The sequence below is a fragment of the Cajanus cajan genome, chromosome 4 (assembly GCF_000230855.2).
Source record: "Cajanus cajan strain Asha chromosome 4, NIPB_CcT2T_4, whole genome shotgun sequence".
Lineage (NCBI taxonomy): Eukaryota > Viridiplantae > Streptophyta > Magnoliopsida > Fabales > Fabaceae > Cajanus > Cajanus cajan.
Window position 1 is genome coordinate 68,309,008 of NC_138520.1, and position 20,276 is coordinate 68,329,283.

The 20,276-nt window shown below is 31.6% G+C and overlaps 1 protein-coding gene and 1 long non-coding RNA gene across 2 annotated transcripts; one reads left to right on the forward strand and one right to left on the reverse strand.

The window, feature by feature from the left end:
- Positions 1-665: 665 nt before the first annotated feature.
- On the reverse strand, positions 666-5,030 carry LOC145956937 (uncharacterized). Its single transcript, XR_014433333.1, has 2 exons — positions 1,696-5,030; positions 666-1,448 (listed from the first exon to the last, which is right to left on the reverse strand). It is a non-coding gene; the product is annotated as an uncharacterized LOC145956937 (long non-coding RNA).
- Positions 5,031-8,500: 3,470 nt separating this feature from the next.
- On the forward strand, positions 8,501-9,922 carry LOC109816738 (transmembrane protein, putative (Protein of unknown function, DUF599)). Its single transcript, XM_020381827.3, has 2 exons — positions 8,501-8,784; positions 9,321-9,922. The coding sequence occupies exons 1-2, from the start codon at positions 8,620-8,622 to the stop codon at positions 9,831-9,833; spliced, it is 678 nt and encodes a 225-aa protein (XP_020237416.1). The 5' UTR covers positions 8,501-8,619; the 3' UTR covers positions 9,834-9,922.
- Positions 9,923-20,276: the final 10,354 nt, after the last annotated feature.

The following is a 20,276-nucleotide window of genomic DNA, read 5'->3' on the forward strand; positions in this document are numbered from 1 at the left end:
AATGGGATGAGGTAAATATCGAAAACAACTCCTCTAGTCTCAGTGATCAATAGCTCAGCCTTACGGCCTACAACAACTCAGCCATTACGGCCTACAACAACTCAGCCATTACGACCTACAACATCTCAGCCAACATACAACACAACACAACTTTACAGCACAACACATCGTCTTACAACACATCAACACATCTTACAACAATATTCATCTAATACAACTCAACATCATCAACATCATTATCTACTAGTCATCACATCATATTCATCCATTAATTTCAACTCAACTCAGCATAAAACAACATTAACCAGCATATAGTAAAATTTCATCTCCGTGCCCGGTGCCCTCGTGGTTGCGCCCAGCGCGGTACAACCAGAGAGTACCAGGGGGCCAACGCGCCCAGCACAAGCATGCCCGCGCCCGGTGGGACCCAGCCAGAGAGCCCAAGGCTCACTCGCGCCTAACGCAATACCAATTGCACCCAGCGCCCACAAGGCAGAGACTCCCAAGGAGTCTCACGCCCAGCGTGACAAGGGCCGCGCTCAGCGCAACACATCAATATCAGCATCCCAACACAGCTAGGTAGTATACAACACAACTTACTACTCACAACTCAGCTCAACAATCTATAGTACAACATTATTTTAATTCAACATGAAAATCATTCATGACAGCTCAGCTCAGCACGACAATATATATATATCTATTACAGCGTAGCATTACATCATTAACAACATATACAACATACAACATATTCTACACATAATATGGCTCATCCACCTTGTTTACAACTCATCTATCTTGTCAAATTACCCACTCAAACAACACCAATCAACCTAAGCACCTAAAACAACCTTCAACTTAACCAAATCACTAAATGTGAAATGGCAACCTTCACAGAAAACAGAGCATCAGGAGTTATACTACTCCTACCATACTCATCCTTATCTCATATGAAAGATAAGAAGATTTCCTAAAACTCTCATGAAGACACCAAGTCCTAATTCCTTCATCTACCATGTTAAAAATGATAAAAACCGCAACAGCTATAAACAAAGCTAGCAGCTCGACCCCTCTTCACTAAAACAGCCATATCTAGAGTTCTAAAACTCCTTTTTGAGTGATTCCAGCGCCATTGGAAAGCTAATATCAAAGGTTACAACTTTCATGAAGACTACAAAGTCCAATTCTGAAAGAAAAAAAGCGCTCAGCGCCTCCAAAGCGCTCGGCGCTTTACCTCCAGGGATTCTCCTCTAGCTCTCTGCCCCCAAAGGGCTCAACCCTTTAAAATGGCTCAGCCGTTTCAAAAGCGCTCAGCGCTTTAAAACGGCTCAGCCATTTTGCTCCAGAAACTCCCCCCTGTCACGCAACCTCTAAAGGGCTCAGCCGTTCAAAACGGCTCAGCCGTTTGTGACAGAAACACAGTCCCTCCTCCATTTTTGAACAATAACCTGCAAACAGAGAATTCCCAACACATGAAAACCATCCAAATAACCACATTTCATCCAACAACATGAAAACCAAAACGTTTCCAACATGCAACCATAAATCACCAAAAACCCCAAATTTTTCATCAAACCCCGAAACCCCGAAAACAAAAATCTTTCAAACACAGCCATCAATTCCTCAAGAATCACCGCATCCGTGAGTTTCTAACTCACTCAACAACAACCAGCACAAAATCCTAACTTCCCTTACCTCGGTGAAGAATCCGAGCTTCGGGATCGCGGAGAATGGAGAAGAAGGAGCTTGAACAACGTAGGAGGAGAAGAGAAAAGGGTCTCCGGTTCCAGCTAACTCCACACAGCTTGCGGTTGAGAAAATGAACCTCAAGGAATCACCTCTTCAGCTAGAGAAAAAAGAATGAGTGAGAGTGGAGAGTGAGTGAAAGTGATGAAGGTTAGGGGAGAAAAGGAAAACGGAAGTGAGGGTCTCACAGATTCTAACCAAATTTAACAAGTGTGTAGTTGCAAAGATATTACAAAAGTGATGAACCACAAAATTGATGAAACAAAAAATGTCAATCAATGTTTGGTGAGCCTAGGCTAGCTAGTTAATTTAGTAAAAGATATTTGCTAGAAAATTCTTAGTAAGCGAATAAACATTCTCTAAACTAAAGTCACATCTCTTTCCCTTTTTCTTCCATTTTCTAGGTTTTCTAGTGGAGAACCTTTATACATTGTTGGGCCTCCTCTAAAGTCTAAAAAGGCGCACTGAAAGAAAAGGAGAAAAAAAATGTATTCACTTGAAATGGACATGCCCAAAATTAAATTACTTGCCAAACAAATGTAAAGTTGGGAATCATAATATATATAACAGGAAGGAAGGATTGGAGAAACTAAAATGTTTGGATCAATAGGAATAAGAATATTGAATAATTTGATGGTATGAATCCACTAAAGTTGAAAACAGTTGAAGAAAGGGTTCACAAACCAAAAAGAACAAAAAAAAATGGAAAATGGAAAACCACCGAAAATGCAACACGTAAAAAGAAAAAGAAAAAAAAAACTGGCAGCAGCTAACAATCTTTCTGAAACCCGGGGCATTGCTAAAGAGCTACGAGATGATGAATGTTCGTCTCCAATAACCAGTGTCTGCTGGTCAAAGTGTGGTAATCGAATTCTTGTATCTGCTGCTGACAAGTCATTGTCACTCTGGGATGTTATGAGTGGTAAGAGGATAACAAGAATAGTTTTACAACAAACCCCTCTACAAGCTCGTCTTCATCCGGGTTCCTCAAAACCATCTCTTTGCTTGGCATGTCCTCTCTCATGTGCTCCAATGATCATTGACTTGAACACAGGAAATACAACTTCGCTTAAAGTTTCTACCTTGGAGGTATCCGATAATGGACCAGCCCCTGGCTCACGTAACAGGTGCACTGATGGAATTACATCCTTCTCACCAACTGCTGCATGTTTTAGTAAGCATGGCAACCTGGTTTATGTGGGAAACTCAAAAGGGGAAATTCTTGTTATTAACCATATAGATGGTGGTGAGGTGCGTGCCATGGTTCCTATCCCTGGTGGTTCTGTAGTGAAGAACATTGTGTTCAGCAGGAATGGACAGTATCTTCTAACATGGTAGGTGCAATGTTGGGGAGTTTTTAACGCTGGGGAGCATTCCACACAATGGGTAGTGTGTAAGTCATACAAGTGATCTTGACACCACAACATAACCTAAAACCTTAAGGCATTAGGTAGGTGGGTCTTTCTCACTTATATATTACTCAACATGCCCAACTCTAACCAATGTGGGACTTCACTTCACACTTGAACTCCAACACTCCCCCTCAAGTGTGAATCCCTTCAACATGGTCACGCTCCTCCTCAAGCGGAAGCTTTTTCTTTCGTCCCTGCCAATTCCATTTAGGATCCCACTCTTGGATCTAGCCAATACTCGTTTGAGCCGATCACCAGTCACTTGGTCGAACCATCGGCTCTGATACCATGTTAGAATAGTGGATTAAGTCTAACTCAACCCTACAAAACTGGCTTGTAAGGTGAGGGTTGCTTTCCACTTATATACTATTCAATTGCCTAATCTCTAGTCGATGTGGGACTTGGATTTTTTCCAATACCATTAATTAAAAAAATTGCATATATAGCCAAACTCCCTTGACAAGTGGGAGCATGAGGAAGCCATGGTCCCCAACCATATATGGATGATGACGATTATTTTACATAAATTTAACCTTAAATATAATGTAGGATTCCTTATATATATATATATATATAGAGAGAGAGAGGGGGTCAATCCAATATATATATATAAAACCAACCAAGTCTTTGTTTTACACCTAAAAAATTATTATTTAGTAGTAGCATATTTATACAATTTTCACTATTAGTTAATTTAGTATGGTAATCAAGATGAGTTTTTTAATTTTATCAACTTTATACGTCCCCACATCAAAGTTTCCTTTTTTAATTCTAAAATTTCTCTCACCTTCATACTTAGGGAGTGTTTAGTATTTTTTTTTATACCCAGGAATTATGATAAGAATCATGATTTTTGAGAATAGTTAAAATTTATTTTGTTACTCATAAATATTTCTAAAAATATTCATATAAGATTATTGGGAATAAAATATTTTCATGTTCGACTACAATAGTATATTTTTGAATATATAAATATTTTTACAAAAATATCCTTTATTAAAATAATTTCATAAGATATATTTATTTAGTTAAATCTTATTACAAATACAACATTAAACCATTTTAAAAACTTGAGAACTTACAGTTAAAATTATTTAAATATAAAATTTAATAAAAGAAATAAACGAAGAAAAATGTTGTCTTATAATTAAGAAAGACAAAAATATATTGTTTCATTTCATTCAGAAAAATGTAAAAAAAATGTTAACAAATATCTTAAACTATAAAAACAAAATAAACTTTATAAATAATATTATTAAAATTGACAAAACCAAGAAATAATAAGATACAAGAAAGATACAACAAAAATAACTTTTTGCAACATTTGAAAAATTTTACCTATTGTGTATAAATGTTATTATTTTACTTTTACAACATATTATCAAATGTGTATATAGTCTATATTGTTAAAGACTTTAATAACATTTTACTTAATTAGGAGACATTTTTTAAATGTTATCAAAGTGATACTTTATACATCTTCATTTATTCGATATGAGACTTTAATTTTGGAAAATAATTAGATATTGAAGATGTGTGCTCTTTATGTGACATTTTTTTTATTCGATGTGAGACTTTTAATTTTAAAAATAATTAAAAAAATAATATTGAGATAAAAATGTTACTCTATCTATAGTAACATTTTTTATAAAAAAAATGTTACAAAATAACCTATTTACTCAATTGAGAGTAATATTTTAATAAATATAAGTAGGTAAATGTTGTTAAAGAAGAAAAATGTAATAGTAAAATAAAAGGAGAGAGATACTTTGAAAAAATGAATCTCAATTATATTTATGTTTTTTTTTGTTTTAAAAAAGATTTTATGGTATTTTTATATACATAAAACTTTTTTCCTAACTCAAAAAAGTTGGATTCTCATTTCCACATGAAAATGTTTTTATGAGAAAGTGAGATAAAAATAGTTTCCAAAAAATTATATCTCCTCAGATTTTTAAAAAAAAAAATCTATTAAACATAAAAAATTAAGATTCTCAAGAAAATAAAAATATTTCGTGTATCAAATATCTTCTTAGGTTAAGTTGATGATAGTCATAAAAAATCAATACAATTTCAATTAGAACTAATGTTTTATAAAATAAAAAATATTATTAACTTACTTAAAGACAAAATTTAAATAATAAAATTATTGTTAGTTCATTTATTTTTTAATATATAAAAATATATTTTAATTTAAATTCATAATTAATATATAAATAATTTTGAACATATAATTTATTTCAAATTAATAATAAACAATTTATATTATGATAGATGATTATTCTTTTGATTATTAATATTTAAAAAAATGGAAATTCAATTTAGAATTAAAGATAACAAAGGTAGCTAGATTGAAAGATATAAGCTATATATTAAAAATAAAATTCAAGTATACAAATAAAAGGATAATAAAAAGGAGACTTATTTGAGTTGATCGAGAAAGAATTTTTTTGGTATATTTTTAAATCAAATCAAATTTCAACTTAAAATTAAGCATTATTTTTAAATAAATAAAACAAAGGTTAAAACCCTTATTTGGTCCTTGATAATATTTTTTTGTTTCAATTTAGTCCCACTTTAATTTTTTGTTTAAATTTGATCCCCAATAATTTAAATTATTGCAATTTGGGACTTTTGTCCAAATGATTTAAACGAAGTTAACTGTTGGCCACGTGGATGTCAGGTGGATGCCACGTAGATGCCACGTAGATGGACGCCAAATTTCATGAATACACCTGGAACCAGAACGGCCTGTTCTGAAACCAGAACATCCCGTTCTGCATGCACATGTTATGTGTTAATTTTGTAATTGGAACGGGTCGTTCCAAATGAAAATTTAACACACCATGAGTGCATCAAAACGGGCTGTTCTGAAACCAGAACAGACCATTCTAGTTTTAGAACGAGTCGTTCTGGATTCAGAACGGCCCGTTCCAGAACGCCAACTTCATGCATACGTTGACCAAAATGCCGCACTGTGATTCAAAAATTGAAAATAAAAATTCATAACATATCATAAATTCAAAGACAGAAATATGGTTCAGAAACTAAAAACAAAAATTCAGAACATAACATATACTAAAAAAGTTCAAAGAAATTACTGAGAAAGGAAATCATATGGGTAACGCTGAAGGGAAACCCTAAACCACAAAAATTCAGGTTGTACCTCCTCAAGAACATGTTGTTATTATTGGGGTACATCGTCAATGACTTCAAGGGGAAACATCGTTTCGTTTCATCCTTGACTGTATAGTGTCAATTTGGTAGTAAGTGGTTCACTTCAGTTTGACTAACAATGAAATAAAACCTGCTACCATTGTCCTTGGTGATACACTGCATCGTCCTTAATGATACACTATATAGCCCAAATGTTTAGCAATTGAAGTTATCAATCTCCATTGACAATATTACCAAATCTAGTGTTTGAAATGCTTTGTACCTTGGGTCTTTTTTCTTGCATGATTCACAACCGTGAACTGTAGACAATGACCATTCTGGAATTAGAACGGCCCGTTCTGATTACATTATTGGTGTGTAAATTTGGCATCTGGAACGGCCCATTCTAGGTACAAAATTTACACACCAAGAGTGCAACCAGAACGGGCCATTCTGGTTTCAAAACGGGCCGTTCGGGTTCCAGGTGTATTAAAAAAATTGGCATCCATCTACGTGGCATCTACCTGACATCCACGTGGCCAACAATTAACTCCATTTAAATCGTTTGGACGGAAGTACCAAATTGCAATAATTTAAATTATTGGGGACCAAATTAAAATCAAAAATTAAAGTGAGACTAAATTGAAACAAAAAAATATTATAAAAGACCAAATAAAGGTTTTAACCAAAATCAAATCAAAAGTTCGATATAAGGCTAGAACAAGATATGTAACTTAACGAGAGTGAGAAATATTCTTTAAAATGGTTTCATTTAAGGGTGTAGATTCAAATTTATAGTATAAGAATATATATTTATTTTACATGTGTCTTTGCTTCTTCTTATCATTGTTATTGTTTTTATTGTTTTTGGGATGTTCATCAACTCATCCAATCCAATGTAAACTGCGATAACGAAGTTAAAAATAATTAAACAAATTCTATATTAAGAAGTAAATATTTATTTTGTATGAATTCACAATTTATAATAGATATTAGTTATTATTTTGGATAATAGATATTTTACATTAATAACACAGTTATTTAAAAGAAAAATTAACAATCAAACAAATTCTGGAAATGGAAAAATTGAACACCAATTTTATTTATTTGAAAAAATTAGTTTTTGGATTCTATGTTGAAAACTGCTCTATTTCAAACTGAATAAACGTTTGTAATGCATTAAGATTATACAATAATCAGTTATATGTTTATGAATTTAAGAACTTCTACAAATTCATATATATATATATATATATATATATATATATATATATATATATAATTAATCACTTATACACTGTCAGTGTAAAGTTTTTTTATACTGACAACCAATTATATCTTTTAATTGTGCCATGTCATTGTTAAAAGTAAATATGTTTATAATGACATGACACAATTAAAAGATATAATTGGTTGTCAGTGTAAAAAAAAACTCTACACGGACAGTGTATAGGTAATTATATATATATATATATATATATATATATATATATATATATATATATATATATATATATATATAATTATCCCTTTAACTTACAATTTTAATGCATACTTTTAGATTATGTTATGAGTTATATATGAAAAGTGTTATTTAATGTAGAATTAATTTATCTATTTTATTATTTTTGTACTCTTTCAAAAATTAAAAATGAATTTAATCTAGTTTTAATTAATTAAGAAATTGGATACAAATAGTTAATATCTTGAATTCAAGATTAAATCGTTGGATAATACCTAAGTTTGATTTTCCACAAAAATAATTATTAGTCAAATTTTATTTACCTAACATTTAAAACATTGATGGAAAAAAATTAGCTTTAATTTAATTTGATTTTTATATCAAACTGGATCATGAAAGAATAGAATCAAAGTGATTCATGAATTAGATGCTTCCCCCAAAACCGGTACAATCCAATTCGCAAACATCCTATTTTTATATACTCGATGCCTTTTAGTAACCAATAGTGAATACTCAATTAGGTTATTAATTCCTTGGTTTCAATATGTTTTGGTGGCATATTAGGTATTCACCCACATGTACGAGTTACGTGTGACTCAAACCCCACATCTAATTTGGTGTCCATTATATGATTTCCACTAATAGATAGGAGGCGTAGCATGCACTAACTGCAATTAAAAACTATATTTCATGCATCATTCATTTTCTTATTCATAATCTTCCCATGCCATTTTCTAATGCAAGAGCACATTATAAAAACACATCTCATTCTATTCCTTCTTACCTTACCAACCCCTAAGCACATAATTAGCTTCTTTCTTTCTCTCTTCATCACCGGGAAAGATGGGAGTGAATGTTTATTTGGATACCATTTTGGTCCCTTTGAGTCTCTTCATCACAGTGGCTTACCATGCCTATCTTTGCCACACCATCAAGCACAAGCCTTCTCGTACAACTTATGGAATCGATAAGATGAGAAGGACAGCTTGGGGTCTCAACTTAAATCAGGTAATGATTCCATCTAATAACAAGTGAGACTTAAAATAAATTTTGAAAGAGATTTTTTTTCTTTAAATGAAAATGGTATATTTTAGGTTTTTTTTTAATATATCGTTTTTTTTTTATATATGTGAATAGAAAGATGTCCAATTTTTATCTCTATAAGAGTTAATTCATAGAAAAGAAGTTATATTCTCTTATTAAATTAATAAAATAAAAAAAGTATTGAATTTCCTTACCTAGACACATGAATATTTTGTATTTACAAACTTTTCATATAATGCTATAAGTTAGGATTGTTCTTTGATTATAATTAAAATTTTATTTCAATAATATGCATTATATTTAATAAAATTATTTATTGCACATATTAATAACTCTTAGTCTATTGGTGGAATAATATCAACTAAGTTTTGTTCTTTAATTGATATATGCATATATAAAGAGAGAGAGAATGTATAGTAGCACAACATTTTTAGTCTCTTATTCATGAATTGGGCAATTGGAGATTCTATGTTTCTTAGATTTGACTTGTGATGGAGCAGGGTGATGCCAGCAAAGCCATGTTGACAGTGCAAAGCTTGAGGAACACTCTTATGTCCACAATACTGACAGCTACCATAACCATTCTTATTAACTTGGCTTTGGCAGTTTTGACCAACAATGCCTACAGTGCTAGCCATCTGTTCAGCAGTGGGTTTTTTGGCTCAAAGTCAGATAAAATCATGCTTCTAAAGTATGGATCAGCCTCAATTTGTTTGGTGATGAGCTTCATATTCAGCTCCATGGCCATAGGGTTTCTGATTGATGCCAACTTTCTGATGAATGCTTATGGGGAGTTCCTGTCTGGGGGCTACACACAAACTATACTAGAAAAAGGGTTCACCTTGGCCCTTGTTGGTAATAGGGTGCTTTGTGTTGCTGTTGCTTTGATGCTATGGATGATGGGTCCCGTGCCAGTACTTTTAGCTTCCTTGGTGTTGGTTTTTGTGTTGCATGAGTTTGATTTTGTTTGCAAACTCCCACACAACCATAAGCAATGTATCATTGTAAAATAACCTACCTATAACAATATTTTTTTTTATCTACAGAATCAAACTCAATTATAAAGAAATTTATAATAAAGCAACCACATTGCTCAATTAAACACTAGTGCAAAAATTGGATTTAAAATCGGACTTTTAAGATCGGTTACAAGGTAACCGATCTTAAAAGTGACGCGGTGGCAAATTTGTAAATAACATGAACACTTTTAAGATCGGTTATAAAAGAATCGATCTTAAAAGTGGCACTTTTAAGATCGGTTATAGAATAACCGATCTTAAAAATACTTTTAAGATTGGTTATAAAAGAACCGATCTATCGATTATAAAATAACCGATCTTAAAAGTGCTACTTTTAAAATCGGTTATTTAAGAACCGAATTTAAAAGTGCTACTTTTAAAATCAGTTATTTCAGAACCGATTTTGTATGTAGTATACAAAATCGATTCTTCAATAACCGATTTTAAAAGTATGGTCAGAAATCTTTTATATTCCCCTCCATTCTCATTCTCTCTAATTTTTTCCTTCATTCCTTTTTTTAATCTGTGACGCTCTCATTTTCTAAAGTCTCCAATAAGGTAAATTTTGTTGTCGTTTTCGTTTTCATTTTCGTCTTCTCATGTTCTTGTTGTGTCTCTTTTCGTTTTTTCGTGCTTTTCTCGTCTCTATTTTCGTTGTAGGTTTTGGGTAAATTTCGAATCTGGAACGACCCGTTTTGCAAGGAGAATGGGCCGTTCTGCTAGGAGAACGGGCCGTTCTCCCTTGAGTACGGGGCGTTCTGCGAGGAGAACGGGCCGTGCTCCCTAGAGTACGGGCCATTCTGCGAGGAGAACGGGTCGTTCTCCCTTGAGAACGGGCCGTTCTCCAAGGAAAACATGCCGTTCTTCAAGGAGAACAGCCCGTACTGAAAAGTAATTTTTAGGCCTTTTGATTAGACTGGAACGACCCGTTTCAATTTAATTTTTTTCCCCAGCCGGACTTTTAAAATCGATTATTAAACAACCGATCTTAAAAGTTAACTTTCAAAATCGGTTGTTTAACCGATTTTAAAAGTCTAACTTTTAAAATCGGCTCTTTCAAAATCGGTTACAGAACCGATTTTAAAAGTTAAAAATAACCGCTTTTAAAAGTCTTTTTTTCTACTAGTGAAATGAATTAAGTTAGTGAAAAAGTATTTAATTGAATAGCGTGCTTGACTTGTTATAAATTTCTTGTTAATTGAATTTGAAATGTATGATTTAACTACATCTTTTACTAATTAACTAATATGTGAGGAAGGATTTCTTTTTTTTAGTGAACGTGAAAGGAATTCTTTTTTAATCATTATACAATAATGACATTAGACTTTAAATTTAAATTATGTATATATTATTCTAATATTTCATTGAAAATAATTATTTATATTTTTCATATAATATTTTGTAGTTTAATTATGTTTTAGTCCTTCAAATATATATTCTTGATCCTCAACTTTAATACTTATGTTTTTAGTTCTCAAACTATAAAAAGATTATCATTTCAAATTTAAAATTTATCTTTTTAATTTCTGTAATTTTAAAATATTATCTTAGTCATTAATATTATAATTGATAGTGATAATAATAAATTTTTTATTTAAAAATTAAAAACAAAAATTTTAAATTCAAGGAATCATAACAATATATTTTTTAGATTTATATAAACTAAAAATATAAATTTTAAATTTGAAAAAATAAAAAGATATATACTTAAATTTTGATGATTAAAAACATATTTAACTACGTCTTACCATTATTATTTTTATCACAACATTTTTTTTTTACAAGTTATCACATCATTTATCATCTAATCTTATTACAGTACAGTTTTTTTCTTCTCTCTTATTTCGGTATCTCTCCTTTGTGTAAAATCATGAATGTATACATTTTATTGTATAACTAGCTTCTTCGGAAATAATTTCTTGGGTTGGGGCAAATAGGGCTTATGCTCTAATTTATGCCATTGTCAATTTGGGCCTATGTAGAATTATTGATGATTTGATAATAAAGTATAGGCTCATGATAAACACATCTCCACTCACCTATAAACACACTCCCCTTTTAAAAAAAAATATATAAAATGTCTAAATTACCCTTAAAAAAATAAAATTCTTAAATTTACACCTCCTTTCCCGCACCCCTTCCCCTCACCCCCCTTCCCCTAACCCCACACCCTCTTTCTCCGCACCCCCACATTCATAAATATTAATCACAATTTCAAATTAGACCATCAATTTTTTTTTATTATAACAATGGCTAAGGATAACAATGGCTCTGGACGCGCTTCTGGCGAAAACGAGAATTGAGGCGAAGGACATTGATATTCTGGTGGTGAATTGCAGTTTGTTCAACCCTACCCCTTCTCTTTCGGCAATGATTGTGAAGCACTACAAGCTGAGGAGCAACATCAAGAGCTTCAACCTTGGGGGGATGGGATGCAACGCGGGGTTAATCTCGATTGACTTGGCGAAAGACCTTCTGAAAGCAAACCCTAACTCGTACGCGGTGGTGGTGAGCACGGTGAACATAACGCTGAATTGGTACATGGGGAAGGAGCGGTCGATGCTTCTGTGCAACTGCATTTTCCGCATGGGAGGGACAGCGGTGCTCTTATCGAACAAGGGGTGCGGGAAAAGGGAGTGTAAATTTAGGAATTTCATTTTTTTAAGGGTAATTTAGATATTTTATATATATTTTTTTAAAAAAAGGGTGTGTTTATACGAGAGTGGAGGTGTGTTTATCATCTGCCTAAAGTATATGGCACTAATCTGAAAGGCCCTAAAGCATAAATTCTTGTGGGATCATCCATCATTTATTATTATTATTTTTTTTTATGAAAGCCTATATAGTCCACTTGATTTCTTAATCACAAAGTACTATAATATATAGTCCACATGGTTTCTACATTTTAATATATAGAAAAAATAATTGCTTTTCCTTCAAAAATCACGGGTTGTTGTCATAATCACAAGATCTCTAGCTGGTTAGCGTTGGCTTGGCTGAAGTCATCCCGAGTTTCAAATCTATATACCATAAAATCAATGTAGTTTCTTATATTTATCATATAAATTTAATTTAATATTTATAGATAAAAATAAATAAATTAGTCTTTATATATGTAAAAGTTTTCAAATTAGTCTATGTCGTTTGGGTTCATAAGTTGGTAAATAAGGAAATTATAAAAGACTACAGCTTGGATAACATAATGATCCAAAGCAAATATCTCAAATCATTAGAAATTGTGTGCAAAACGACTAAACCCAAATGGCCCAATCTTGAAAAGTCTTCCTATTGTGTTAGAAAATAACTTAGACCCACCTTAAAAAAAAAAACAACTTAGACCTAAGTCCAAAAACTAAACTCAATTTCAGTTATTTTTGGTTAATGTCTCGCAAAAATGGAACATTAAATCTCTATGATCCTAATAACTTAGACTTGGAATTGAAAGTTTTATGTACCAAAAAAAAAATATTATGGCTAATGAATTTCTTCGGTTCAAGGTCATGCAATTTTATATATGTCGACATGGGACTCAAATTAGTGTAATTAATTATCGATTGAAATCAAATTATTAAGCTAAGACAAACTACTGTTAATTGCCAGTCCCAAATTAAAGTGAAAAAATTAAAATCAAATCAATAAGAACACAATAAGAAAAAAAGTGGATGTTACCTAGTGACTAGTGAGAGTGAGCATGTGTTCTATCTATCATGAGTGAAAAGAAGGGGAAAAAAGGTAAGAAAAACAGTGAGAGTGAGGGAGAAAAGTTGTGGCTCCTATGGTGAGTGGTGGGGATATTGAAGTACCGAGTTACTTTTCTTCACCAAAGATTAATTTTGGACACACACATGACAATTGACAACATTTGAATGGATTTTCTTTATTTCTTGTCTATTTTTATAATTTTAAGTATGTCAATCATTAAAAATATTAACGTTTATTATGCACTTAAAATTAAAGTTATAGTAATCGACAATAAATAGACATAAAAAAGAGTAGAGTATATTGTCTTATATGAAACCCTAAAAGGCTTTTTAGGATGTGAGGAATGCAAAGGATTTGATCATGTGGACTTTTGGGCTATGTGTTGGCCTCACCCAAGACATGTTACTGTAATTACTTAAGTGCGTGGAAACGTGTTCTTCTTCAAAAGGGGTCTTCGTGGATAAGCTTTGATTTGTGCTTCGTATAATGGTAGATCTACAAATTTTAGATAATAAGAGCAATACTTATTTATATATTTATAGTATTAAAAATTTTACATATATAATTTTTAAAAGTATAAATATATATCATAATTATTTTTTTACATGTTTTTATATTTACAATTACAAGTAAAGATGAAAATAAATTAGGTTAGACAAAATTTTATTATAATTTAATAAATTTGAACCTAACTTTCTTTAAAAATATATATCCTAAGTATGACTTAATTATCTAGTAGACATTTTTTAAATGTTTGGTTAGAACTACAATCTTAAAGACTTACTTTATAATATTTTAACATTATTAAAAATATAACATAAATATGTTAAATTTTATAAAAATCAAGTTTAATTTATTTATGATATAAACATGTTTTTAATATCTAATATGTATTTTTAGATGATAATTCATTTTAATATATATTTTATAATAACAATTCTAAATAAAACATAAATCTTCAGATTCTTCATATTTTGAATTTTTTAATTAACATATACAATAAATAGAAAACACAAAAGGTAAATATCCATACTACAAATTTTATTTTATTAAAAATTAATTTTTTAATATATTACATTATATATGTGAATATATATATATATATATATATATATATATATATATTATGATTAAACTTTTTTAAAAAAATGATTTGTTATTAAGAAATATTTTTTATCACAATTAATCTCCTTCAAAAGTTTGACAGACATCAAATAAATGAATCTCTTCTCCAAATCTATATTTTATACATATAGTAATTTAAACATATATATTTATTTTATTAAAATATAATTTTTATTTTTTAAAATATATTATTTTTTAAAATAAAAAAATATGTATGTGTGAAATCTCAAGGATCCGTCAAGTTGGTAACACATACGAGTGATTCGTCTACATTGGAGCTCAGCTGGTTTCTTTTCCAAAAACGTATTCAAATTGGAGTTTATTTTCAAAAACAGCTACAATCGAAATATAAATATTTTTTTAGACACCATATTAATCGAAATATAGAACTTCTAATGACATACTTAAAATAAAAGGGATCACATATATTTTTTTTCTAAACAAACAAATTACGTTATTTAAATCTTGGAGACTGATTTATTAAAATTAAGCCAAATTTCACGTTGGAAGTGAGAATTTTACATACGTGTTTTTGACATATAAATTTGTTCTTTACAACTGAATCAACTTTTATTAAAGGTGGTAAATGAATTTATTTATCTATTATCTATCTATCTATAAGTAAATATATCTAATTTCTTTATTACAAAAAAAATAATAAATTGGATTTAATCTATCAATTTTATTTTATGAATAATTAGTGATTTATTTATTATTTTCTTAAAATTCATTATATTATAATATGAGATGTTTATTGGATTGAGATTTTTAAATATTATTTTTTTATAAAAAAAAAGACTTGTAAATTTTTAAAGATTATGTAAAAATATAAGAATGTAATGACTTATAGAGAAAATAAAAAAATAAAAAATTTCAAAAATAAAAATTATTTATTTTTTAGGAAAAAAAAGTATTTAGCCCCCTAAACTTTATCTTTTTTGAAAATCACAAAATTTAAGTTTAATCCTTAAACTTAATTATATTAGCAAATATACACCACAAACTTTAATTTTATTATAATTTATCTTTAAATTTTATCATTTTTACAAATAAACACCTTGATTGTAATTTTAACTAATTTTTTTTTTGTAAGTTCTTGTTTTACATTGAGATTAACTTATTAAGATAGAAAAAATATCTATCATTTATTTATTTTAAATAACACTTATTTATTAATTTTTTGGAATATTTATATATTAAAATATTATATAATTCAGAAGAAGAAAAAAATCAAATATTTTTTTTTATTTTTATCATTATAATTTTTTTTTCTAAACTCGTATTTTTCTTATATTTTAAAAGAAATTCGAAAATAAAAAGAAAAGATTAAGATAATTGATATTTAATATAAATAATTTAACTTTGATAATATATTTGTAAAAATAATAAATTATTAAATGTCAATGAAATTAAAGTTGAAGATATTTATTTATAAAAAGATTAAAGTTTAAAAATTATTAAAAAATAAAATTTAAGAATTGATTAAAATAAGATTAAAATTTATGGTGTTTGTTTATAAAAAAATAAAATTTAAGATGATTGATTATTATTTTTTAATTTTTAAAATTATTATTTTTATAGATAGATTGAATATTTATATATAAAAAATTGTTAAAGAATAAATAGAATAATTTTTTTTACTTTATATATATCAGATAAATTTTAATAAATTTAAATAAACTAATAAATCATTTTTTTTAATCTAATTTGTTATAATTGACTTAAAAAAATTATCTTAAAAGGGGTAAATCATATACCACTTGATGTACCCACATGGTATAAGAGTGATACCACCCATCGTAGGGAATTCTTTTTAGTTGCTTGTTTGTTCTTTTTTTTTTTTTTTAAGAAGTTAAATTAATATTTGTTTTTGGTTTATTTTGAGAAAATTCTAATGTATTATTTCTTTTTCTTTGATTCAATTTCACTCTTGAATGAGATAGTCATTATTTTTTTGTTGAAAAAATTGTGAGAAAGAGAATACCAATAAAGAAGATACCTCAATTGTGAGACCTGGAGAGTTTAGAGACATAGATTCTAGAGAGAAAAACTCTGGTTCATGAGCTCTTCTCTCTCAATCTTCTTTTCTTTTCTTCTCCATTACTCTTCTAAGCCATGTTGTTTGTGATTCTGGTGGTGGAGAACCTTGAATCAAGTCTTCAGAGTTGTATGAAGTTGAGTTTTCTTCTTTTTCTTCTTCCTCGGGTAGCTCGGAGTGTAGATTTTCTTCCATTTCCAAGGTAAGGGAAGTTAGAATTGTTGAAGTTTGATTGAAGTGTTGTATTGTTGCATTGAATTGCTGGTTGTGTGTGATGATCAAAATGGTGTGAGTTGAGGTTGTAAGTTGGGTTTTTGAGTTGTTGGGAAGGATGAGATGAATTGTGATGATTGATGATTGCATGTTACTTTTCTTGCATTTTCTGAGTTGTATGTGGTTAGTATTGTAAGGTTTTTGGCTTGCATGTGTTGGATTAAATGAATTTTCAAACTTGGATGTGTTGTTGGTTGCCTTCACACTGAGCATGCCTTCATGTTGTCGGGTGGGCATTCATTAGAGGCTTGAGTTTCACATTCACGTCGGGCGTGAAGTGGGTTGCGCTAGACATGAAGTGGGATTGAGGCCTCTGGATGAATGGCATCGGACGTGGAGAAGGTGGTGCTAAGCACGATATCAGAATTTAGAACGCTTGTGCCGCTACTGAGTGAGGCTAAGCACAAAGTGATCACGTCGGGCGTGTGTTTACAGTGGAATTCGTTTTATGGATTCTTTTTCCTCGAACTAGCACTACGACAGTTTCAATTTAGGTATTTGATCTAAGAACCAAAAGTGTAGGAGGGAAGTTTAATAATCACTAGTTTCCAGATATTCATCAATGATTATCAAAAAACAGTGTTTATGCACGTAGATGCTTAAATAAACAGAATGAACGATAGATATAATTCCTAGACAAATCATGGTTTATAGTCTTCAAGCATTACAACGTTATCAGAAATTACATGAATGAAAATTAAGTAATTACAAGAAACACTAAGACTAAACTAATCCTAACCTAGAAAGGAAAAAGAAAAGTGGTCAAGAAGCAACCATACCCAAACACGATTCCATGCACGAAAGCCATATGCGCAGGCGGAGAGTGCTTCAGAGCTCTATTCAAGTATGAGTTTTTCCGACGTTCGTAAAAGAGTGTGCCTTTCATACTTATAGAAATCCTCAAGAGCAGTTATTTCTGTGTACACGTATTATGGGCACGTAACTGTTGTCCACTAAGCCCATTACGTGGGTTAAAATAAAACCTCTCGTAACCGTCTGCCCCACGTGTTTTTTGCCTCTTCGATCCATGTTTTATTAACTGCTTTAAGATAACTACTCAAACTACTTTAAGCAACCTCCAGTAACCTTCTTCATTTATTTTCGAGCACCTCTCTGTTCGACTCGACTAATAGTTTTCGACCCATCTCGCACGTGAACAAATAGGGCTGCTGATACGATCCTGGTAAGTGTTCGACCTTTATCTCCCTTTCGAGTAGTTTCATAGATATAACTTTCGAGTAGCTTTCAAATTCTGGGTTTCGAGTAGCTCTAACAAATGCCCCCTAGGAATTTAGTCTCGATGAACATGCTGGGTGAGAGAAGAACTGAATTCCTATCAAAGGATCTCTTCAATGCTCTTCCAACTACTTGATGTCAATTGATAACCTTTCGATGAAAACTTATTCTGACCTGTACCCTGATTTGCATTTAATGCACATGACCGTTTGATGCGACCTTGATGGCAACAACGGCGCGTGTTTCTGTTGTTTCACTGTTATCAAAATATTCTGACGGCCGTTTTTATTATTTGATTTGAATTTTAACTTGAGTTACAGGCCCGTTTCATCTTAAGCCCATTAAAACTCCTTTTTTACCCTAGGGTAAAACCACAATCACTACTTTTCTTCTTGGCGCTCAAGTCTTCTTGCTTTCTGCTACTGCGTTTCTTGGCTTCTTCCTTCTCTGGCAACCTTCATTCCTTCATTCTAAACTTTTTGCCTTCATCAATAATTCCATCTTCATGGCCTCTTTTGCTGCGTCTACCTCTGCTGCCATAGCTTCTACATTGTCTCCTACTGCCGCTTCTGCCTCATCTCCAACTATGGCTTCTGCTTCGTCTCCTACTGTGGTTTCTACATCATCTCCTACGTTGGTCGTTGTAACATCCCAAGCTGTAATGGCGACTGCAACCTCCAGTCAGTCCATTCCTTTGTTGATGAGTAATGCGCAAGTTTGCATTGTCCCTGAAAGCAACGAGACCTTCGTACCCATTCCTGGCATGGAGGAGGCCAGCCTCAAGATTTATAATTCTCAGGTACTTCTTCCCTTCTCCCTTGAGAATGGTAATTTGCATGCTTTTCTAGGACCGTTTATTGGTCAAAATAAGAAGAAATTTGGCAATACTTTGTTACCTGAGTATTCGTCCACTCTACCCTTTATTCATTCGCCAGAGATAGATCTTTCTTTGCTTAGAGATACTACCAAGATTTTTAGGGCCTTTCCCCCCGTCAAAAATAGGCATTTGGAATGGTTACTTCGTGTAGAGAATGAAATGAGTTCTTCATGGGTCGAAACTGGTATATTTGAGTTCATTCAGCTTGCAAAATTTGACTTACATCTATTTGACCCACAAATGCTCTTGTCTGCGATTTTCTTCTGGAATAGGGAGAGGCGAGCCTTCGAGTTTCCCTGTGGGTTCGTTTGCCCTACCTTATTGGATATTGCTGCAATAACTGGTTTAACCCCTTTAGGAGATAGATTCCACCCTGATATTTTCGAGGACGAAATTTCGATCAAAGAACTTTCCATCACATGGGATAAGAAGACGTATCTAGCTTTCATCAATGCCCATGTAGGACAACCCGGGACCCCTGTTTCGCCTTCTGAACATATTGCCTTCTTAATGTACTGGTTATCTGCTTGCGTTTTTTGTACTCCTTCGCTTCAGGTTCCAAAATACTATTTTACTCTCGCCCAAGCCTTACATTTGAAAAAGAAAGTTTGTTTAAGTAAACTTTTATTGGCCTCCTTGTATACCTGTCTCGATGAAGCTTCTGAAAGCCTTTTCCGAGAGACTTGACCTCGAAATCTTTCTGGACCATTATGGCTACTTCAACTATGGCTCAATGCCATTTTCAAGAAGAAACTATCCCTCACTTCAACCTTCACTCCCATCTGTGAACTTGAGGGTGCACGTTTAACCACTTTGACCCCTCGAAAACGTTTAGTTGAAAATTTTGCAACATATATTGACGCCATTCTAAGCTTCACTGAATTTAGTGAGGATTTAGCTCCTTTCATTCGACCCACCTTGACAGGTCCATCTTGGCTTCGACAAAATAACCAGGTTTGGAATATCACACCAGTTCTATCGAGATGCGGGCTAGATTTTTATCCTGGGATGTAATCATGTCTGGCATGAGACAAAAAGAAGTTAGGATCTATCCCTACCAGCCTCAAATGTTTGCTCGCCGATTTGGTCTGTGTTAGATGAAGCCTCTTCCCCTTCGGAGAAAAGAAAGTATTAACTCTGACATCTGTGTCGATACGGGAAACTATGAGGAAGTTTTAGAGTTTAT

Coding starts and splice junctions, on each gene's coding strand:
- LOC109816738 (XM_020381827.3), top strand. CDS start 8,620: ATGGGAGTGAATGTTTATTTGGATACCATTTTGGTCCCTTTGAGTCTC. Junction 8,785..9,320: donor GGGGTCTCAACTTAAATCAG/GTAATGATTCCA, acceptor GTGATGGAGCAG/GGTGATGCCAGCAAAGCCAT.